Source organism: Oratosquilla oratoria, chromosome 12 (assembly GCF_046742065.1).
Source record: "Oratosquilla oratoria isolate Oo_2021 chromosome 12, ASM4674206v1, whole genome shotgun sequence".
Taxonomy (NCBI): Eukaryota; Metazoa; Arthropoda; class Malacostraca; order Stomatopoda; family Squillidae; genus Oratosquilla; species Oratosquilla oratoria.
The window spans coordinates 9,970,901-9,996,429 of record NC_134788.1 but is presented as its reverse complement, the minus strand read 5'-3'; the positions used below and the strand labels follow the sequence as shown (position 1 = coordinate 9,996,429).

The 25,529-nt window shown below is 37.7% G+C and overlaps 1 protein-coding gene across 2 annotated transcripts in view; it reads left to right on the top strand.

Annotated features, from left to right (window-relative positions):
- The window catches only part of LOC143030949 (vacuolar protein sorting-associated protein 33B-like), a 100,520-nt gene that overhangs the window by 42,269 nt on the left and 32,722 nt on the right, over positions 1 to 25,529 (top strand). For both annotated transcript variants that reach the window (XM_076194243.1, XM_076194244.1), the window contains exons 3-4: positions 9,801 to 9,953; positions 23,240 to 23,395. In XM_076194243.1, the coding sequence (XP_076050358.1) occupies positions 9,801 to 9,953; positions 23,240 to 23,395 (309 nt within the window). The remainder of the gene's footprint in view (positions 1 to 9,800; positions 9,954 to 23,239; positions 23,396 to 25,529) is intronic.

The following is a 25,529-nucleotide window of genomic DNA, read 5'->3' as shown; positions in this document are numbered from 1 at the left end:
TTACTAATCTTTCATCACTCATTCTTTCCATGTCTCCAAACCATCCCGTTATTCTTTCATCAACCGTAACTCCCAACTCCTTTTCCACCCCTGCTCTCCTCACCTCGTTTCTCACTCTGTCCAGCTTAGTAACCCCTACCATACTCAAATGAAATGCCTGAAAAGAATATAAAGAAAATTGAAAGAATCCAAAGAGCAATTACAAAGATGGCCCCAACACTTTCAAAACTGTCATATGAGGAGAGATTGTCAAAGCTGGAATTTCAATTGGAACAAAGAAGAGAAAGAAATGACCTATTGACCATCTATATAATCATGAGAAGCATGGAATTCTCTGATAGAGAAGACTTACTAAATTGGGATAAAAGAAATACAAAGGGACATGAAAAGAAACTCAAATGGACATTTCTTGAAGGGACCTGAAAAAGAATAGGTTTCCACACAGAATACTGAATGTCTGGAACAAATTGGATGAAACAATAGTGTGTGCAAACACCATACATGAATTTAGCCCCTTCGATATGATGATGCCTACGTAGGCATCATGAGGAGCAAGTGGGTACGCGAGGATGCCGATGTCGGCGTCTTGATTATATATATTGTACAGTAGTTGTACCTGCGTGACCCCCATACTCTGTAAACTGGCTTCATCATATTTTCTATAGTTATCAAAATTCACGGGTGAAAGAGAAGCAATGCAGCAGTAACTTTATTTTTTATAATGCGAGTATTATGACGCAACATCGCACGTCTGGCAGCTAATGCTGCCTGCGAGATTTTTGCCCGGAGTGAAAGGGTTAAGAGCAAACTAGATACTGTGAGATACAAAGACAGGACACCACAAGTGTAGCTCTCCTTCCTATAAGATACAACTCTTCCTCTCTTTTATTCCATATTTCTACCCCATACAGTGCTGTCGGCTTAGTCACTCCTTCATGCAATCACCTCTTAGCATCCACTCCCAAATGTCTATTTCTCATTACACTTTTTAATCCCCCAAGGAATTTACGTGATTCTCTCTATCTACATTCTACCTCCACCCCCACTCCTCCCTTTCTCACCACATTTGCATTCAAGTATCTAAAGCTATCCATTTCCTCCAGTCTCTCTCCCTAATACTCACTTCCAATTTGCTGCCACTCTCTCCCCTTGTACATCTCAGTGCCTTACTTTTACCCTCACTTATCATCAACTTCCTTTCACACACCTTCCCAAACTATGTCATTAACCTCCTTAATCTCTCCTCCGATCCTACTAACAAGTGCAGTGTTGTCTGCAAACAACAACTGGCTTATCTCCCAATTTTCTCCATTTTTTTCAACCATCTCCAATCCCTGACCTATTACCCTTACATCTCTTGCACCACCCCATCCATGTATATAGGGTGCCTGCAGTAATTGTTTCATTGTTTCAGGGACACAGTGTGGAAAGATGTGGGTAACCACACCATAAAGGGTTACAAAGGATTAGCTTGCCGACAGAAACATTTTGGTCCATAACTAGGTCGGATGCGAGAAAAAAAATTATAATGATAAATAAATAGATAAAAATTACAATATAGATAATAATAATAAATGCATATAGTTAAATAATAAACAGGTAAATAGTAAATAATAATAAATTGACATAAATGATAATAAATGAAAAACAATAAACAGATAAATAATGACAAAAAATATAAAATAAATGGTAGGCATTACAGCATCTTGCTTAGGTGTTTATGTAAATAAATCTTAAAGCTTCAAACTGAACTACATTGCACTGTCTCTGCAGGAAGTTTATTCCATTCATTAACTACATGGTGAAGTTGTTTCTACCCACTTCCAAATCAAATCTATTTCCAGATAGTTTGAGACCATTATTTCTTGTTGGATTCTCATTCTGTGTGAAAATGTTGTTACTTTTGATGTCAATTCCCTTTAGAATTTTAAAGACCTGTATCAAGTCACCTTAGGCTATGCTTTTTTAGGGAAAACAGATTCATATGTTTTAGTTGATTTTCGTATGATTTATTTTTGATATTTGGAATCAGTTTTGTGGCTCGCCATTGGACAAGCTAACAATTTATATAGCTTGTTAATGAGAGATTGACTTTTGAAGTCAAAAGATCATGCAATCAGTCCTAGAATCTTATTTGCTTTCTCAGAGGCTGAAATACACTACTTAGATGATTTCAGATTATTACTGATAATTATGCAGAGATCCTTTTCACTGTCCACTTTAATTAATGAATTTCCAATAACTTGTAATCATACTTACTGTTATCTTGACCTATGTGCATAACCTTGCATTTACTTGTGTTAAATTTCATTAGCCACTTTTCAGAACATTGCTGTAATTTATCTAAATCTTCTTGAATATCTAATTGTTTTAAGTGATCATTTGCCATTCTGCACAGTTTTGTATCATCAGCAAATTTGGAGACAATAGATTTTAGTCCGTGGTCTATATGCTATAAATAGAAGTGGCCCAAGAATGGAACCCTGAGGAACTCCACTCATAAAAAATTTCATCTAGAAGTTTTGCCATTTAGAACAGCTCTGTTTTCGATCATTCAACCAATTACAAGTCCAACTTAATAGACTAACGCTTATTCTTTGTGAAGCTAATTTAGTAGTCTTTCATGGGGGATGGTATCAAAAGCTTTTGCAAAGTCTAGATATATTAAAACTGTATTGTTTCTTTTGTCATAATTTGAGATGACTGTGTTGTAGAATTCAAGTAAGTTGGTTATGCAAGAATGTTTCCATCTGAATCCATGCTGGCTATCATTTATCAAACAGTTACTTTCTAAATGATAGTTTCCATCATTCTTCCTACAGTTGAAGTCAAGCTTATAGGCCTGTAGTTATTTGAGTTATTTAGTTTCTTTTTGTCACCTGTTTTGAATATGGGAGTAATATTAGCCAGCTTCCATTCTCTTGGGACATCTCCGGATATGATGGATTTCTTGAAAATTATTTTTAATTGAACAACAATCTCATTTTTCATCTCCTTTAAGATTCTTGGATGCCAACCATCAGGCCCTGGTGTTTTACTAATTTTGAGTTTTTCTATACACCTTTTGATTTTTTCTTTTGCTATATTTTCTGTAGTAAGTTCACCCTAGACTTTTCACAGGTTTCAGTTTGGAGTTCACTTTGAGGTGTTTTGTTTATGAATACTAAGCTAAAATAGTTGTTTAGAATATCACACATTTCTTCATTTGAATATTCAAGTTGACCATCAGCAGATAATAGTGGGCCAATATGATTCCTAATAACCTTTTTATCTCTAATATAACTGTAGAGTACTTTGGTATTCTTTGGATTTATCAGCAATATTCATTTTGTATTGTTGTTGTTTTTTAATTGTCTTTTTTAAATCTCTCTGTATTATTACATAACTTCAATAGTCATTAGGTGCACCCGAGCACATGTATTTCTTATAAGCCTGTCTCTTTTTAGCAATACTTTTTTCAATTTCTTTATCAAGCCATTTTGGGCAACCCTCCTGATTTGGGGAGCATCTGTCTTTAAATGGGATGTAAGTATGAATCATGTTAGTAAGCATATTTTGAAATATTTCCCACATCTGATCTACAGGTCTTTCACTTACGTTTGCATCCCAGTCTGTAAGCTCCTGATATAGTCCTGAGAACTGAGCTTGATTGAAATCAGGTATTTTAGATATACAAGTATATTCTAATTTTTTTTTAGCAGTTTGAATCTAAGTTGTCATCACTACTTGCAATAGTTTCACCAAGTTCTACATCAGTTATCATGCATTCACAGCTAGTGATCAATAGATTGAGTAAATTTCCATGTCTTGTGGGCTCTTTTACATACTGAACTAAGTAATTGTCACTGAGAAAATCTATTAAGTGACTACCTATATGGCCGTGTTCAAGGGTCATCCAATCAATGTCAGTAAAATGGAAATCACCTATTATCAATAAATCCCAGTTGCAGAAACTAGATAGTTCTTGAAACAACAGTTTGTCATCTGCTAATAATCATGCTTTTGGCCTGTATATTACACCTACATTCATATTTTGTCCATTTGTTTGGGTTAATTCTACCCACAAATTATCATATTCATCCTGTTTCACTTTCTCTAAAACACAGGCATGGACATTGCAACACCTTGCATCCATGGAGAGCTTTACATTTCCTCATCTATGGAAAAGGCATGCGGTACTTATGTTAATCTCCACCAGACACAGCAGCAGCAAGATCTCAGAACTGCTAAAAGTGACTGAACAGTTTGTCAGGACCATCAGGAGGGAGTTGATTTCTTCTGACTATGATTATGAAGGTGTTGCCAAGAGGAAACATCATTCTTGATGATCAAACACCATCACTAAATTGCAAGCCATAGTTGATGAAGACCAGCCAGGCCATGAGGTCCATTGCCAGAGAGCTGCAAGTGTCTGAGGGCACCGTAAGGAAGTGTTTGCATGAAGATATCAGATACAAGTCATACAAGATGCGTAAGGGTCAACTCCTCTCCGCAAAGATGCAGGAGAACCACTTCAAGAAGAGCAAGAAGATGCTCAACAAACTGAAGCACCCTCTGGAGAACAACATGCTCTGGTTCTTTTCAAATGAAGAGAACTGCCAGGACCAGACCCACAACTCTCAGAACAGCAGGTGGTTGGCTCTCTGTCCCAAGGATGCGCCAAGAGTCATGAAAACCAAGTTTTCTGCAACTGTCATGGTGTTTGGGGTAGTCTGCAGTGAGAGCTAAGTTATCTCTCGTTCTTCTCTCCCCAGGGGCTCAGGGTGAGCACCAAAGTGTACATCGATGTCGTACAGACCCATGTGAAGCCATGGATTGAGAAAACCTATGTGTGGCAACACAACTCAGCACCATGTCACACTTTTAGAAAATCTCAGAAATGGCTCTCCGACAATTTCTTTGACTTCTCATTGCCCCTGATGTGTGGCCCCCTAACTCACCTGACCTCAACTTTATGGACTAATTTGTATGGGGCACAGTTGAATAAGATACTAACTGCACCCCATGCAAGAATGAGGATGATCTGATCAGTCAGATCAATGCTGTCTTTGCCAGTCTCTCCAAAGAGGTCATGAAGAAGGCCTGTGCCAGATTTCAAGGGCATGTTGAGGATGTCATTGTTGCCAAGGGCAGATTAATTAAGTAACAGGACACCAGAAGTGTGCTGATACAGTCTGTTTTCTTTTTTTCAATATATGCATTTTCAACTAAAATGTGACATTTTATTTATGTGTTACCCTAGAAAATTAAACAATTACTGTATGCAGTCTGTAAATTGAACAGCCAAGGCAACATAAATCCCTGGCAAAGTCCCACTTTTACCTGAAACTACTCACTTCACTTGTAATTCTAACACAGGCTCTACTACTCTCATGAAAACTCTTGACTGCTCTTAACAGCTTTCCTCCTATCCCATATATCTTCAATACTTCCCACAGTGCCTTCCTGTCTACCCTGCTCTCATAATTTTAATAACTGCTTTCACCTCTTCTTTCCTTATTTCTCCTCCACTTTCCTCATTTATCACTGTCATTATCTTAATGCTTCCCTCTGTAACTACCTTTCCCCCATCCTCCTTCACATTTAGCAACTCCCTAAAATACTCTGCCCATCTTCCTCTTAGTGCCTTCTCTTTCATTATCATCTCTCTATCTGCATCTTTTACTTTTTCTTCTCTACTTGATTTGCCTCCTCTTCCTCTCTGAATTTCCTTCCAAAACATCTTTCTATTACTTTCAAAATTTTCTGTCATACTCTTACCCCATTTCACATTGCTCTCCTCTTTGTCTGCTTTATCTTATGCATTATTTCTCTTCTCTTTTCTTTGCACCTCTCATATGATTCTCTCATTTTGCAATCAATCTGTGACTGTTTCTTCTCTTCTAAATCCTCCTTTGTTTCATCATCCCACCACTTGCTACCCTTTCTTCTAATACCTCTTGTCCTTCTTGTTCTACACACCATTTTTGCACACCTTGTGACTCCTTGAAATATCCTCATCCCTCCTCCATTCCTAGTTCTACACTACCCTTCATTCCTACCCATTCTTCTCTCAGCCTCTTCTTGTACTCCTCCTTTTCACATTAAAGCAGTTTACTCTTAGCACCTCCCTACCTTCTGTCCTTTTCCTCTTTCTCCATCTATCCTCCACCCTCAACTTACTTTCCTCCAAAAAATGATATGATATTCCCCACCCTCCTCTTAGAACATGTACATCCAAAACTCTTCCTACTCCTCTCCTAGTTACCACTATTTAGTCCATTAAAGCCCTATGTACCACCCTTCCATCTCCCACCCTCTCCCATGTGTACGTATGCTTGACTTTCTTCCAGAACACTGTATTTGGTATCATTAACTCTAGACATATCTCCACCATTGTCTCTCCACTACAATTTTTTCCTGGAACTCTAGACTTCCCAACCACTCTGACTATTGGTTCATTTCCTACCCTGATATTGAGATCTCTCAATACCACTACATTGACATTTCTCCCTAAACCTTCAATGCACTCATTTAAATTGATCCAAAAATACTACCTTTCCTCTACACTCTTCTCACTACCAGGCCCATATGCACTTACAAAAACCCACATCTGTCTTCCCAGTTTCACCTTTATCCACGTCAACCTTGAAGAAACCTCCTTCCACTCCACTACATTATATACTACAATTAGGTAAATACACACTAGATATGATCACAAAGCAAGCCCTCCAAGACTAAGCCCCAAACCCCAGCTGACTCTCCCAGATATGACAATTCACTCCTTGGACAGCAAGACCACATTGACATAACTGTGTTCAGGCCATTGCTCAGCATTGAAATAATATCAACATAGAATGAGCTTGATCATAGAATAAAATTGTTCTAGGTGCAGTATAGATGCAGAACACACATGACACATCCTACACTGCCCCACTCCTGTTCTACTCAGACAACACATTATCTCTTCCTTGAGTGACATGTAGACATGGATTGATTAATTGACATATAATAGTGGTGATGTGTGTTATACATATACTCATTGACTAATTAGTTTCCCACCAATGATTTTATTGGCATGCCTGATTGATCTACAGTTACACCCTGTCTTATGTTATTTGAAGTTACATAATTTCCATGCATATGTCCTTTGTAAAAAGTAATATACTTAAAGATATAGTTTCAAGCTATGATGGCTAACTCAGACTTACATTATGTAATTTTAAAAATGTAAGAACACTAAAAGAACAATAAAAACATAAAATTGCATTAAAATGAATATTAAGATATGCATCATAAATATTGTATAATGATATATAGAATATTTAAAAAACAAAGAAATATGAATTATAACATAGTTTCATTTTTCATCAATAGGGGGCATTAGTGCTTCCCAGTTTTTCACTGTCATTTTGAAATCAAATGAGTAAACATTTATGTCTGCTGTACTATTAACATTCATTACCATTTTTATCATGCTTTATATTTTTGGCCATGGCTCCAAAGAAAGACCCAAGTGCTGGTGCTAAGCATAAAGCTATATTATTAGAAGCTAAGATGGAAATAATAAAACACTATGAGGGAGGTGAAAAGATCATAGCCATTGTCTGATCTTTAAGAATGTGTGGTACATCTGTATTGTTTACTGTGCATTATTAAGAGTATTTTAGTTCACATAAAAAATGATGTTCCAGGGATGAAAAAACACCATCATCAACAAGAAAAAACAAACAAAATCTATGAAGAAATAGAAAAGCTTCTTTCAATTTCGGTTGACAGACAGAATCATCAGTTAGTCAGGAATTGGTTCAAGAAAAAGTATTGAAAGCATTGTTTTTATTTGAAGATCTAAAGAAAAAGTACTCTGAAGAGAAAAATGTACATTTCAAGGCAAGTCAATGGTTCATGAGATTTAAACATCAGCAGAATTGTCACTTCCTAAAAAAAACAAGGAGAAAGTGTGTCAACTGACGAAGTTGCTGTAATGGAATTTCCTGCTATGTTGCCAAAGATCATCAAAGAAAATTGGTTTCTTTCTGAACAGATGTTGATGAGACAGGATTGTAATTTGAAGAAAATGCCTGATTGTTCTTTCAAATCTGAAAATGAGAAAGTATTCCAGGCTAAAAGGTGTCAAAAAAACATTTTATTCTAATGTTGGTAAGTAACTGTGGAAGTGACTGTAAACTGAAACCATTGCTTGTGTATCATGTACTGAACCTCCAAGTTTTAAAGAACATACCCAAGACATCCCTCCCCATGATTTGGGCAGCTAATTTAAAGGTTTGGGTTACGGTTGTTATTTTTGAAGATTTTTTTTTTTTTTTATCATTGTATTAGTTTTTGTCTTGCGACACTGCTTCTGACCCAGGGCAGTGGAAAGCATGCAGGGATAACCTGTCATCCAGGAGGTGCCAAGATGGGAGGGAGGGAGGAGAGTGGAGTGGAGTGGAATATATAGGAAATGGAATGGATGAGGGTTGTTTCTATGCCTTTTTCTTTTTGGCTACCCCCATGTAGGGGAAAAAAGCCTTTGGTATATGTATCAATTTTTTTTTTTTTTTCGAATAGGCATTCACTTGGTTATATTAGGCATATATATACATGTATATTTAGACACCATGGGTGCTTATAACTGATTTTTTGTGGTTAATTGTTAAGTAATTTTTTGAAATACATTACCACTTTTGGAACCAATTAGCAATGTAGGGCAAGGTGTACCTATATTCTATACAAATATTTATCATTCTGGAATTACAAATAAAGTTTGTACAGCTCTTATGCATAATTACATAGCCTTTGTCAAGTTAATGGAACGCAAATGATGATGTGCACAAACAGAAGAATCCAAATGTTTGGGATTAGTGATGAAACATGGTGAAACATCACCCTAGATATGGCTGAGTACTTGGGGAAAGTTATGCAATGTATGGCCAAGTTTACAAAATTCTTGTATATGGACATAACATTTCTCTTCTCAACAGACATTCTTCATAGATACAAGGCCCCCTTTGCCCCACTCTTCATCTCCCTTTGCCCCATCTCTTCATCTCGTTCTTGGTTTTCCTCTGAAGTTCACTCCATCCTTTTGTGCTTTTCACACTTTTTTACTGGTTATGCCACACTCATTCTTTCCTTAAGTACAGATCACCTCAGCACTCTTTGATCTACCCCAACTATCAGCTCCCCTTCCATGCCCATTGTCTGCCTTACCTTCATTTTTCTTACTCTGTTCATTCATGTAACACCTATCATATTTCTCAAAAACTTCATCTCAAAAATATTCAGACTTTCCCTTTCTACCTCATAAATTATTTAAAGTCTGCTCCATGCAGTTCCATGGCCATATATCTATTTCTCATTACCCTTTTTATTCACCATAGACATTTACTTGCTGCCTATATTTTGTAATTCACCTCCACAGGCACTCTTTTGCTCTCTACCACATAGTGGGGTAATGTTAAATAATAAAAGGCTGCTACCTATCACCTTTCGTCTCTGACAAAACTTACCTAATTGAGGCTCCTGTCTTCACAAGGGTGACACATATTTCCAGGTTGTCATTCATCCACTTCAAGATTATTCCAGGTTGTCATTCATCCACTTCAAGAGATTTCCAGCTTTCATATCAAGTCTCATAAAGTGTATTCTTTCAAAATTTATGAAACCAAGACTCCCTTTTGTCCAAGGTCCCCCTCCCCTCAGCTTGATAAGATCATCTTGTAGTGCCTAGAACAAAATCTATGGATTGTATAACTGATTAAAAATAGCATTTGAGATCCAGGTAGTCATGGTATTCAGAACCCCTCACATTTTTGCAGGAACCATGGTGTGGACAAGATCTACCGGTTAGAGCGCCTGCCTCCTCCTGTGCTCAATGTACAGCGCATTTACATCCTCAGACCTACCCTTGTCAATGTGAAGTACATGGCTGATCACATGCACTCCCATCGAGCAGCCAATGAGCAACTTGGGTATGTAACAAATGTGCAGGAAGAATAGTTTTAGGTTATCAAGGAGAAAAAAAAGAAGGGAAGGGTAAAAGAATGGCAGATTGTCTACAAAGAAAGGATGGGTGAAGTGGAAGAAAACTTTAATGATGTAATGGTTTCAGCTGTGATTGATAGCAAGTAAATACTATATGACAACGGAATCATAGACTACAGTTTTAGCAAGAAAATGTTGATAAATGTTTTACCCATGAATGGCAATTGTACACTAGCTGTAGCCCATACAGACATGTCAGTCAATCAATCTATTGCTCCAAGTCTCACTTGCAGGAGATCCACAGCTCCCAACTAACTGGTAGCACCCACTGGATTGGCCCATAAATCACTTAAGGAAGAAATATTGTGTTGTTGTTTTTATTTGGCTTCTGTGGTGTAGTCAGTGTTGTGTTAGTGCTAGATTGTGACGAAAATGCAGTTATGCCAGTGTGGTTCTTACTTATCTTGGAAAGGATTTTTCTGTGGGGCTGATGTCTGGGGGCAGAGTGTGCTGGAGTAGTGAGTTTGGTGATCAGTCTTGAAGTGCTGCCAGTTAGTGAGTGGAGAGGTTGGAGTTGAAGGATGTAGCCCTGGGGGCTGCAGTTGTGGTGGATGGTGGTTAGGAGCCTATCCCAGGAGGCATGTAGCTGTGGTTGAACTCATAGCCTTTGCCATGTGCACTTGGATGGTTGGGGCAGATAACAATCACTGCCAGCATTCAAAGGGTTTGAATCCACAATGAAGCAAAAGCAAGACCAACATGCTTCTGATTACACCACCAGTGCACTAATGGTGGGTGATATATAGATATTTATTATGTAAGTTGTTTTCTTTATTTGTATTTGTATTGAGATTATATCTGTTGCGGTGTCTCATAGTATTTGTTCAGCTTCTTTTATTTTTGTTGAAGAAAGGTATGCTGTTATATATTAATGTGTGTTCATTGTTGTATTTCCTCACTTGTGGATTCAATGAATGTAAGTAAAGTGGATTGTAGTGTTAGTTTTGTTTCCTCAATAAGTGCAATGTGCTTATGTAGGAAATGAAATAGCAGTCATGCTGGTCTTGCCCATGGTTGAACTATGAAACTAGAGGAAGGCACAGAGAATGGAAAAAGAATTGTCGAAATGTCAATGAACTTCAGACAATTGGACTCCCTCACCAATCTCCAAACCCAGCACAATTCCCCACCTCCACAACCTGGCTCAAAAAGCAATAATTGATTAATTGAGAAGGGAAATTGAAACTGACAAATGAGAGAAAAAATCTTCTCAACGTCATGGAGGAAGAAGACATTCCCACAAGATTAGATCTGTTACTAACCAAAGAGCCAGATATCATCAGCTCATTGAACTACTTTTGCCCTATAGGAATATATGAACATGTTATGATGTTACAATTGAGTTTCAGCTGGAGGATGAGGAAATATAACCAAGAAATGAATCATACAGGCAAGGGAGACTTAATTTTAGGAAAGCAGATTACTTGGGATTGAAAAAATTCTCAGAAGAAGCAAACTGGGAGGAATTCATGAATACAATGGGAATAGGTGGAAATGGGAAATCTCTTGACATTTACAGCCTAGGAGTGAACAAACATGTACCAAAGACTAGTGGAAGGAAGAAGCAGAAACAAGACTGGTTTAACAAAAAATGTGTGACTCCAAAAAAGGCCATGGCCGTATGTGACTTGGGGAAAATGGGAGAAGAGAGGAAGCAATAAAACAAAAGAAGCTTACAAACAAGCTAGAAATGACTATACAAAAATTCACAGGGAGGAAAAAAAGCAATTTTGAAAGAGGTGTAGTAGATAAATGCAAAGATGAAACAAAACTGTTTTACTGGTTTATAAATGGTAAATTGAGACACAGGGAAGTAACACCAAGTTGATAGTGGATGGTGAGGTCTTTGAAGAGGGCTCAGCTCAGGCAGAAATAATGAGTGAAATTTTCCAATTTTTTTGGAGAAAAGCAATGGGAGCAAAAAACCAGGTTTAGTAGATATAAATGTAGAATTAAGGAAAGTGCTCAATCTTGTGTGAATGTGACAAAAGCTCTGGAACCTGATGGGAATTTAAGCTGGATACTTAAAGGATGTAAGGAACAACTAGTAGACAAGATTCACAGTTTTATTACATGTTTGTTGAAAGAAGGCATTGTGCCACTTGATTTGAAAATGGCAAATGTGTTACCAATTTACAAAGGAGACACCACTAAGTTATAGGCTGGTATCACTGACCAGCACAATAGGGAAATTGTATGAAAGTATTGTGAAAGATTGATAGACCAGATATCCTGAAGAGATGAACATTTTGATGGCTATTTTGGCTTTAGATCTGGAAGGTCGTGTGTCAAACCTAAGCTTTTACTTGAGAATGATTGATGTGCTGCATTAGGAAGAGAGAGCTCTGTGGACTGCATGTACGTCGACCTAGTGAAGGCCTTTGATAAAATACCTCAGAGTCAACTTATATGGAAATTGGAGCATGCTGGAGAACTGAGGCAAATTACCAGAATGAATGGAATATTTTATTAAGGAAAGATACATGAGGATAAGATGTCAAGATGAGAGCAGTAAGGAGGGGAGTTTCACAAGTTTCAGTGCTTACACCAGTAATTTTTGTTGTCCATGTCAATGAGATGATGGAATGAACAAGAAGCTATGCCAACATGTTTGCAGATGATACAAAAATCATGACAACAGTGAAAATTGAAGAGGATGGTAGACTATTGCATAAAGACCTAGACGCTATTTTTGCATGGATCCAAGACTGGAAAATGAAGTTCAGTACCAAAAAATGCAGAGTGAAGGATATAAACAAGATAGAATACAAAGGGTAACAACCAAACTGGTCCCCAGCCTGGCAGATAAACCATACGAGGAAAGACTAAAAATGAGTCTGCCAACTTTGAAGGATCGAAGAGACGGAAGTGATATGATTACAGTATTTAGGTCACTAAAGGGGATAGATTATATTGACAGAAGAGATCTGATTAGAGATGGGAAGGTTCTAAGAGGTCATGGGATCAAATTAAGAAAGACCACATGTCTAAAGTATGTGAAGAAATACAGTTTTCCATATAGATTCATAGATATGTGGAATAGCTTAGAAAGTGATATAGCCCAAACTCAAACATTACATGAGCTCAAATCTGAATATAATAACTGGAAATCAAGGCTATAGATTGAGTTGGAACTGTACAGGAATATGAGGCTAGATATGATAAGAAATTAGAAAATAGGAAATGGGACACAGTGAGCATTGCTCCTTTCCTGCATATTACAATTAAGTAAATACAATTAGGCTAATACAATGAGGTGTGGCCCTGAGGGGCTAGCACCTGGTGTCTAGATCATGCCCAAAAACTCAACCAGTTTACTATAACATCTATAACTATAACTGTTCTCATATATGGGGAAGAGACCCTTGGTATATAGATAGATAGGTCATCAGTACTCCAGCATCTGCTCTCCCTCACCTCCTTTTAACCCCTTTCATACGGTGCCGCCTACGTAGGCGGCATGAGGAGCAAGTGGATACGCGAGGCTGCCATATTGGCGTCTTGATTATATTTATTGTAGTTGCCCCTGCATAATGACATACTCTCTAAACTGTCTTCATCACATTTTCTATGGTTATCAAAATTCACGGGTGAAAGAGAGAATGATCGATATAAGCGGTGACTATTTTTTATGATGCGAGTATTATGACGAAACATCGTACGTCTGGCAGCTAATGCTGCCCGCGAGATTTTGGCCCATAGTGAAGTGGTTAACTGGAGAAATAGAACCAACCAAACCAGGCCCATATGCATTTTTGATCTACATGAAACCAGAAAACTACAAATGCATATCCAGGAAACGTAACACATGCCACTCTTGGAGCTGCAAGCATCACACAGCACATATACCCAAGATCCCACATTCACAGCAAAATTGATTTTTCATTCTTGGCATGCAGGGAGCCAAGAATGGAAAATTAATTACAATACATTTGAATAACATGGATGTATTGTATGTTACTCCAAGAATTTTGTGTATTTACCTAATTGTAGTTTACAGGAAAGGAGCAATGCTAGTTGGGTCCCATCTCCTATTCTCTATTTTCTAACATACCTAGACTCAAAGTGTGTGTGTGTATTTTTACCTAGTTGTATCTTATAGGAAGGGGAGTTATGCTCGTAGTGACACATCTCTGTATCTCGCCATATGTAATTTGCTCTTAAATTCTTGTTTTGTTTTTGCACACACTATTGTTTCATCTAGTATGTTCCATGCATCCACCACTTTGTGGGAAAAGCTGGTTCTTTTTCAGGTCTCTTCTATAAATGTCCTTTTTGAGATTCCTTCCATGTCCTCTTGTGTTTCTCTTATCCCTATTTAGTAAGTCTTCTCTGTCAGGGAATTCTATACCTCTCATTATTCTATAGATGATCAACAAAAAAAGTCACCTCTTTCTCCTCTTTGTTCCAGAGTTGGTCATTCTAGTTTCGACAATCTGTCTTTATATGACAGTTTTGATAGTGTTGGGGCCATCTTTTTAGTTGCTCTCTGGATTCTCTCAATTTTCCTTATATTCTTTTTAGTACTGGGTGACCATAGTGTCACTGCATACTCCAATTTTGGCCTTATCAATGTGACTAGTATTTTCTTTACCATTTCTTCATCCAAGTAAAAGCCACTTTTATTGATCTTAGCAAGTTATAGGTTTCAACAATTATTTTATTTATATCTATGAAGAGACATATCCATTGTGATGATTATTCCCAGATCTTTTTCAGGTCCCACTTTTTTTTTTACTTCCTTTTACCAATTTTATATTGTCTAGATATCTTTTTTTTTTTTTTTTCCAAATTCCATTATTCTACATTTCTTAATGCTGAAGTCCACTTCCCACCTCTGACTCTATTTCCCAAACCCTGTTCAGCAGATCTGTTTCAGCACTCACTTTCATTAACAATTTTGTGTCATCTGCAAAGAAGCTGATGTAACCTTCCACACCCTTGTCCATGTCATTCACATGAATAGCAAACATTATTGGAGCCAATACTGATCCTTGTGGAACTCCACTAATCACCTCTTCCCAAGTAGAATTCTTATCTCTGAGGACTACCCTAATTTTTCTTCCATGCAAAAATTCATCCATTTCAGGTTTCCAGTTTTCTTAATAGTTTTTTGTGAGGGACTTTATCAAATACTTTTTGTAGATCTAGGAAAGCATAGTCAGCCCATCTGTCCCTTTCCTGTATTATATCTAGTAGTCTTGAGTAAAAATAGATTAAATTTGTGGCACATGATCTTCTCTGTCTAAATCCGAATTGTCTTGGATTTAGTATATTGTTCTCCAGCTGTTTTATTCATCTACTTGTTATAACTTTTTCACAAATTTTAGCTACCGTGCTCCTAAGGGAACCTGGTCTGTAATTTGTTGGGTCTTCCTTATTTCCTCCTTTATAAATTGGTATGATAGCATTTTTCCAGTCTTCTGGTATTTTTCTTTCTTTGAGTAAGCAACTTGTTATGTTATATATTTTGTCTGTTAATTCTTCTTTACATTCTTTTATTATCCAGTTTGCAATTCCATCCAGGCCATACAGTTTTCTGACATCAAGGTTCATTATTTGGTCCATTATTCCAATCCGTGTGTGTATTACCTAGTTGAATCTTAAGGGGGTACGCGACACCTGGAGGTAATTTTCTAAAATATTTAGAGTAAAGAGCTGAAACTTCTCAGGTAAATAGGTATCCATATTGCCTACATTTTAGGTGAAGCAGAGTGATGTATGTACACATGTACGTATACCAGTAGCGACATTTAAAAGTGCACAGCACCATAATACGCGGACCAATTTGTTTTATATTTTGGCTATGATTAGTCAGTAGGCACACCTAGGGCCGGTCATTGAGTAATTGAACAATTTCCTTTATACTTTTGCATACAGGCATTTCAATTTTAATGTCTGGCAAAAATCGTGAAAAATACAATTTTTTTGCTCTTGTTTCCATTATTACTCCGAACTCTTTCATCCTATTCAAAATATTCGAACGATTGGCCCTAGCAGTTACTAAAAGTAATATTCCCTGTAAGTTTCATCTAAATCTGATGTATATTAGATTTTTTATGATTAAAAAAAAAGTAGAAAAATATCGAACGGAGATATGGCAACTTGAAATATGAATATATCTGTAACTTGCTTATAGTTTCACCAATTTGACTGATTTTTTCATGGCTTAATTCTTATTATATAATAAGTAAGTACAGTAAAAATTATCAACATATTTTAATCATAAGTACTTTAAATACTGAAAAACTAAAGTATAAGTATGTCACAGTAGTGACGACGCACAGACGACAACATCATATAATTTGCTTTTTTGCACCTTTGGCGGTTTCTTCATATGAAACCTCTCTGCTGGGGGTCTTCAGGGTATCTAAATCATTGGAAAGAGGTTTATTTTCCAGTAGTGGGCGCCTTCTCTTTCCTCATCAGATTCCCCTCGCCAATCTATGTTGGTAGGGCACCCCCTCCAGCATCATATGATGTCCCTTCTTCTTTCCTCTTCCTGTATAGCCTTGATCTTTTTCCTCTTGCTTTCTTCTTTGGATTTAATCTTCCTCTTTGAATTGTTTAGTCTAATGTTGTCCTTTACCTCTGTCACCGTCACAGGTGGAGTGAGAGGTGGTGAAATCTTTAGTCGTCTTTGACTGCTTGCCATCTTTAACTGCTGTTTTTTGTCATTGTGATGTTCTTTTGTTCTTTTTGCTACCCATGATGACTGTACTAAAGAGTAATATGTACTAGCTAAAGTAATAGATTGCAATGAGAGCTCATGAGACATGCGTACTTCCCTTTTCAGAGCTAGCCGGGAACTAACACTTAGTTTCGCACACAGTTGGCGAAATATTCTCCTTCCACCTTCCTCCCTTCCCCTCCACAATCGTATTGGCCGTTGATACACTGGGCGAGTGTAAATTCAATCAAATTTCAACGTTATTCGCTGCGCCTGAAGGTCCTAAGTGGCACGCCTCCCTCTAGTGTGGGTTGCGCCTTTAAATCTGTCCGTTTAAACCTCACCCAGGACCTTTAAATTGCGCGCGGCTGGAAAATTATTTGTCGGGATTTATTTCTAAGTGGTATACGAACATTTTGAACACAGTTTTGAAAAAATGCCATATCTTGACCAAATTCACCCCCCCAGGTGTCGCGTACCCCCTTAAGGGAAAGGGAGCTACGCTCGTGGTGTTCTGTCTTTAGTTTGCTCTGAAGTTTGTGTATAGTTTTTCCACATACTATCGTTTCATCAAGTTTGTTCTGTGTGGAAAGTTTTTTTTTTTTTTTTTTTTTTTTTTTTTTTGTCTCTTCTGTCACTGTCCTTTTTGAGTTTCTTTTCATGATCCCTTGTATTTCTCTTATCTTTTTCCTTAATTACTTTGATTACTGTTTCTTTGGCGTTTTCTTCCACTTGTACTATTTCCTTAACTACTTCAGTACGGGACTTAAATCTTGCGGGCAGCAGCCAATGCCAGCCGTACGACGTGTCGTAATAATACTCGCATCATAAAATATAGTCACCGCTTATATCGATCGTTCTCTCTTTCACCCGCGAATTTTGAAAACCACAGAGAATGGAATTCAGGGCGCATTTGGGAGAATGTAAAAACACAGGGGTGACTACAATAAATATAATCAAGACGCTGATATGGCAGCGTCGCGAATCCACTTGCTCCTCATGAGGCCTACATGTGCGGCACCGTATGGAAGGGGTTAAAAGTTAACTTTGGATTTGCTTGTTCCATTTTCCATTGTTTTTTTTTTTATTTCTTGGAGATCAGTCTCCTTAATTGTTTCTCCTACTAGGTCACAGCTTGTATTTGTTCTTTCACTTCTATTTTCAAGGCCTCGTTTTTGCTTTTATCTTCATTTTTCATTCTTTTTTCAGATCATCAAGCTCCTTGGTCTCTTCATTAGCTCTTTTAATTTATTTCTTTGTGCATTGCCCTGTACTCACTTTTCAATTCTATTAGTTCATCCAACAAATCAGTAATATCCCTATTTCTTAAAATATTTTTGTACCTAGGTTCTCTATCCAACTCCACACCTCTACCTAAAAATCTACCTTCTCTGGCACACCCTGAAAAAGTGTAATTATCCAACCTTGGTAAGATTTTGGGGTTTCATTCATACAGGATATTGTAGGAATTACCCCCAGTGGCGATTCCACTTTGCTCACATCCAGACATCTCTTTGCTGGTTCATTTTTCCTTCTTTCACTTTTGTCTACCTTTATCTACCAGCCTCTTACACATGTTTCAAATGATCTCTGATACTTTTATTGTCACTTACAACATGAGACTATGTGTTGATTACAGAAAGGTGAATATAGTCATAAAAGTGGACCCTTAGATGATCTTTTGAGGAAGTTGCTGCTGCAAATATTTAGTCAGTGATAGATTTGATGAAGGGATATCATCAGATCCCTTTTACAAGCAGAGCTACTGAGATATCTGCTTTTGTTACCCACAAGGCCACTTTCAATACAAAGTGACCCTGTTTAGAATAAAAAACAGTGGAGCATCTTTTCAGCGCCTTGTAAATTGGTTAGTCGAGGGACTGCCTGGCATCAGAGCATACTCAGAGACGCTGTGTTTGGTGACACATGGAATAATCACGTGAATAGGTTAAAAGGTTTACTTGACAGACTGAAACAAGCTTGACTTAGTGTGAACCTGATAAAGACTGTCTTTAGGAAGAGCACCATTGAATATCTAGAGCATCAAGTCAGCCAGAACTGCATCACACTGTTAGAAGCTAGAGTGAAGGACATCATGGAATATAAGGTCCCAAAGACAAAATGAGCTATCAGATATATGGGCATGCTCAGATTCTATTAAAGGTATTATCCAAATCTTGCAGAAGTAGCTGCTCCTTTAACCCGCAAGCTCTCTTATAGTCATTTCAGGTGGGACAAAGGCACAAATGCAGCCATTGCAGAATGTAAAAAGATTCTTTCAGACCATCCTGTCTTGATAGCACCAGATTATAGTAAGACCTCTGTTTTGTGATGTCAGTCATGTAACAATAGGTGCTATGCTTGCTCAGGAAAAGGATGGTGTCATGAGGCTCATCTCATTTATGTCTCATGTAATGAAAGGGTATTAATGGAAATATTCCACCACTGAAAAGGAGGCCCTCAGCTTCATATCATCCTTAAGGAAATTTAAAGTTTTTCTTGACAATAAAGTAGTCATTTGACCATAATCCTCTGAAGTTTATCATAAATGGGAAAACAAAAAGTGATAGATTAGCCAGATGGGCATTAGCACCCCAGGGATATTATTTAAGTATTCAACACATCCCAGGGAAACAAAATGTGGTAGCTAATGCACTGTCATGTCCTGACACAAAATGTTCAAGCCTTGCTTCACAGATTTAGACATTTTTACCCGAGGAAGAGGGATGTGTCATGTAGTAGGCTATGTATAACATGCTAAGTGTTACACAGTAGCTTTTGTAAGTTGTGTTTGGTAAACACTCACCCACATATCCGTACAAGAGTTATATAATGTTGAAACTATCTTTACTTGATATCTTGTAGTGTCATGATATATATTTATGTTGGATTTGGTCACAATTAAGCTATCTTAAGCTGGATAATTAGATATAGAACCATAAAAAAATGTAAACTGAATTATAGATACTAGTTTATAAACCTCTGGATGAAATGCTATGGAGTATGGTGGAGTACAAGAAATGGGTAAATAATGACAGAGGTCAAGGGCCATGAGATCAATTATGGCATAGGGAAGTACAGTAGTGCCATCACCACATGTACTTAATCCAAAGCAAGATTCAGATAGGTAGCTAATGATACTTTGTAAACCTTCTTCATACAAAAATAAAGAAGTGAAGTGAATGTGAAGCCAGGTAAATAAGAAAATAGACTAGGCCTATAGATATAGAAAATGGCACCTATGCCATTGGTACTTGCATGTGCCCCACATATAGAATGAGGGTTGCATGCTATAACACAACAATTGCACCCTCATTCAAACTCCTTGTATCATGTAAGTTATTTTTGTATAATTTGTAAATAAGTAAAATTAGTTATACAGGTAAACGTCGACTTACGATGGCCGCGACTTACGATTGTTCGACTTTACGATGACGACGACGACGACGACGATATGATAATTTAACCCCTTCCATACGGTGCCGCACACGTAGGCGTCATGAGGAGCAAGTGGATTCGCGACGCTGCCATATCGGCGTCTTGATTATATTTATTGTAGTCGCCCCTGTGTTTTTACATTCTCTCAAATGTGCCTTGAATCCCATTCTCTGTGGTTTTCAAAATTCGCGGGTGAAAGAGAGAACGATCGATATAAGCGGTGACTATATTTTATGATGCGAGTATTATTACGTCACGTCGTACGGCTGGCATTGGCTGCTGCCCGCGAGATTTAAGTCCCGTACTGAAAATACATATTATAGTGTTTGAATATGGTAAAAAGGATAAAAATAATTAAATAAACTACTGTACATGTTTAATAGGCTATATTCAGTATCTCTGGTGGTTAATATACAGGTAGGCTAGGTACAGTGACCACGGAACAGTGATACACAAATTGGGGATCGACTTACGATGAAATCGTCTTACGATGGCTCTATCGAAACCTAATGCCATCGTAAGTCGACGTTTACCTGTATTTGCATTTTGTCTTTATATCATATCCAGTGTAAGAAATCTTCCTGATTTAAAGGCAAGGCATGCTGGCATTTGGGTTGATAGAACTGTTCAATTTGTGGCTAGGTTTGATGCAGTAAATAAAAAACAACACCAGACTGTGACAACTTGTTGGGAAATATTTGTGAGCAGTGTGCTGGTGGAGTGCCCCTCTTTGAAACCCTGTTGGTTAAGGGTGATAGGTTTATTATGATTATTCCTGCCATTAATCTTTTTATCAGCTTGTATATAGTGGATAGTAGTGAAGCTGTTCTGTATGATGCTGAGTTTTCTTTTTATCTGTTTAGTTTTAATATTGGTAATATGTAAGCACTTTTCCAAATAACTGGAATTTTATTTAGCAGCCAGTAGTGTTTAATAAATTAGTTATAGCCAATAGATTAAGGTGTTTTTGGTATATGTTCCAAATCATGTTTGGGCCTTTTGAAATACACTCCAAAGCTTGATCCATCTGAAACTACATTCATATACAGTAAGTCCTCGTTATATGGTACATATGCATTCCTGAGAACCTTACCGTAAATTGAAATTACTGTATATCGAACCCATTATAACATGTAATAATAGGATATGGCAGACGTATCTTCTCCCTGCTCTTTCCTCTTCAAAATATCTAGTGGATACCATATCTGTGAATTTTTCTTTCCATAAATAGAATCGAGGGTAGTAATTACCAAATACCGTAACTGTGAATTTACCGGAGAAAGAATTACCGTTTAAGGAGGACTCACTGTATGCCCTTTTTTTCTTTGTTAACCCCTTCCATACGGTGCCGCACACGTAGGCGTCATGGACTTAGATCTCGGTGGCAGCAACCAATGCCAGCCGTAGTTAAGCAGAACTAAGCAAATCCCCCAACACATTCCCTTTTTATTAAACAACCTGACCAACCAATCCACTCAAGCCCTTACTCTCTTTATTTCCTTCCAAAACATATTTTTTATCTTTTCAAAATTAAGTGTCAAATTCCAACCCCATTTAACATCTCTTTTCCTCCCTCACCTTGCATTATGTTTCTCTCATCTTATTATACTTCTCATATGCTTTCCTAGTTCTACCTTGCAACCAATCCTTATACATTCGCTTCTAGTGAACCACTGTCTTTGCCTCTTCATCCCATAATTTGCTACCTCCTCTCCATTTGTTCTCTCCCATCCTCCTCTTCTCACAGACCATCTTTGTAAACTTTGTCACTTCATCCTTGAAACATGCCCTTTCTCCTGTTTCCCCGTTATCCCTCACCACCCCCACACTTCTCTCAATTACTGGTAGTTTCTCTTTATCCTTTTCATTTTACTCCCAGCACTTCCTTATCTCTCATCCTTTTCCTCCATGTCCACTTTTTCTCCTTTCTCAGTTTCTCTTCTGCCAAAAATGTTATCTGACACTTGGCTTTCTCCTCTGAAAACATGAGTGTCTTCCTATACTTTATTTGGATACCACTACATAGTCCAACCACTTCCATACGGTGACGCCTACATAGGCGGCATGAGGAACAAGTGGGTACTCGATGATGCCGACGTCGGCATCTTGATTATATTTATTGTAGTAATACTTATGTAATCTCCATTCTCTCTAAACTGGCTTCATCAATTTTCTATGGTTATCAAAATACACAGGTGAAAGAGAACGAACGATTGAGCACTGACTTTATTTTTTATAATGCGATTATTATGATGGAACATCGCACGTCGGTCAGCTAATGCTGCCAGATGTGCGATGTGCCCCAGAGTGAAGAGGTTGCCTTATCAGTCACCCTTCCTTCCACCTCCCCATGTATAATTATATTTGTCTCTCTTCTTAAGCAATGGTTTTGCTGTCATCAACTCCCTTTATAAACACATCTCCAACATCTCTCTATTGTAATTCTTTCCTGGCACCTCAGATCTCCCTATCACTCCACTTATTGGCTCTTCATCTACTCCCAAATTTCGCTGTACACTCATTTAAATTTATCCTAAAAGACCCCTTTTCCTCTTCATTTTTATAACTACCAGGACTGTATACACTCACAAAATCCACATCTCCCATCCCAGTTTTACCATCACCCACATTGTCTTCAGACACTGCCATCCATTCCACCACACATTTTCCTAGCTCATTAGAATTTAATAGAGACACTCCTTCCCTCCCATGCCCACTCATCACTCCCAAGATCCTCTCTACTATACTCCCAAACTCAGATTCAGAAAAAAAAAAAAAAAAGTTGCAGAAATGCTGCATATGTTTCTTATTAGGACCCCTGGCTGGTGGATGATCTTGGCACATCCAGCAAATTGTTGTGAATGTGACTTGTATCAGTATGTTTTCCCATTCCAGGTGTTGTTCCTATTCATGACCCAGTCCCTGTTCCCATCTAAGTCCTACTCCCTGTCTTTGTACTCATCCCTACAGGTGTCCCTGTACCTATTCCTGCTTCCATCCTCATCTCCATCCATGTGTTCATTTATGTACTTATCTCTGTCCTATCTTCTTAACTCCAGCTCTCGGCCACTGTTGATGATAATTTATTTTTCTTTCTTTTTTCAGGGTACACCTGGTTGTGGTGCCACGCATCCAGAGCTGGGTTACTCTTTTGCTGGAGGAAGAAGGACTACATGGATTGATTCATATTCATGAGTTTACACCTGAATTCATCCCCTTGGATGACGATCTTCTGTCATTGGAAATGCATTCATTTTTTAGGTAGGGGTAGTTACAACCTACTTCAGTCAGGTAATTTGTTGTGTATCTTTTCTAGAGAGCAAAACTTTTGTCTTAGTTAATTCTTTCAACTTCTATGCCATTCCCACAAAACAAGATAATTATACATGGGAGAGAGAAAGCCTCACCCTTTTCACTCACCCTTTATATTTCCTCCTGGTTTAAACCATGAGAAAAGGGACCAATGGTGGGTATCTGCTTATGGTGGACCTGTAAGGTAGATAATAGAGAGAATCATCTCCCTGCTGTCCATTTTCAAAACATGTCAACCCCCTCACCTTGTAGAGGTGTTACACAGGGTTGAGAGTCTACAGATTGGACCCAAAATCTCTGTCAACTTCAGTTGTGTTTCTTTCTTTCCCTCTTACTCTCAGCTGGTTACATTGAAACAATCCTTAATTAATATCATATAACACAGACAGCAGCTCAAAGTTTATTTCCAGTGAAATTTATGAAAAGGACCAGGGATAATTGATAGCCACAGTGGGAATTGGGTTTCCAGTGAGTGAAGCTCAAGGCAAGAATTATTACCATAAGAAAATTGTTCTATATTTCTTTCCCTTCAGTACAGTATTGCCCATTTATCTTTAGTAAACCCTTCTCATTACCCTATCTCTACATTCCTTTCCAGTTTATTCTGTCACATAAATTCGTTTTTGCTCTCTGACTTCATGACCACAAGTCTTAGCTTCATTCAACCAATCCATCTTCCTTTTCCCTGGTCAGCCTTTGCTCTCCTGGTACCACAGATTCATGAATAATTCTCTAATCCATGCTCACATTTGAAGCTAGGTATTGTAAATTGGAGAACAGGAGAAGGAACCCAATGAGCATTGCTCTTTTCCAGTAAATACAGTTAGGTAAATGCACCATAATAAAACCATTTCAGGTTTGCTCGTTTCTCTTTCTCTCAATCCTATCTGTACTCCTGTCCTTTCATAATGATAATAACAATACTTGTCTTCAGTTTCACCAAGTAAAAAACCCATAACTCCACAGCAGTTGGCAGTGGTTCTTAGGACCCTTCACAGATTTCTTTTCACCATAGTCTTGAGTCATGTGTTGGACTTGTGATCAACAGCTTTTACCAGGTGTTGTGTATGTCGTAGTATTGTATAAATACTATAACCATACCTAAACTCACTCAACACCTACTTCACCACAAATAGACTCAAAATAGCCCCAACCAAAACTACAGCCACACTTCTCACCAACAGAACACCGAAGCGAAAGGAAGTGCAGCGATTGAGCGCCTACCTAGTGGTTTTGTTGCTGACATGAAGGAAACGACTAGTTGTTATTGTGCGGGATGTGTAGGCTATGTTTCTCGTGTGACCGATAAGGTAAAATCCAGTTCTTGAAATAAGTATAGTTGGCACAATGGAGAAAGAAAAAGACAAAAAAATATTAAATGAACCAACGAAGAGAGGCCTGGATATAAGTAAGGTAGAATTGCCGAGAGGAGTAATTCCCAAGAGAACATGTTTAATTGACACACCAAAGGTGGGAGAACAACAGTTTTTCAGGTTTTCAAAGAAATCCAGGAGAAATAGGTAAATATAGATAGAGAAGTTAGATATAGCAATGCAATAAGAAATTGTGAAGTAAACAAATTATTGGAAGAAATTATAGATTTGAAATTGGACTACTGAGCTGTACTTAGGGAATTGATTACTTTGTGTAAGAGTAACGAGCAAATGATTAGAGAATTAAGTGACCTAAAAAGCGAAATTTATATGCTCATAAGAGAAAACAATAGAATGAAAAATGAGGACAAAAATAAAAATGAAGAACTGAGGTCAAAGAGCAATTACAGGTAGTGACTGGAAAGGTGGAAGAGTCAATTAAAAAATAACTCCTTGAAATAAAAAACCAATGGAAACAAGAATAGGAAAATAAAAAAGTATCCTTTAGAGAAATAGTTTAAAAGCAGATGGAGGAAAATACAAAAGAAACAGTTATGAAAGTAATTAAAGAAAAAGAAAATTGGGTGAGAGATAGAGTTGACCATTGTGGTCCATGGTATCCAAGAAAAACATGATGTGTATAAATACCAGAGAGAAAAGAAGAAAAAGGAAATAGCTAAGAAAATTTTGAAAGAAATTCAGGACGAAGG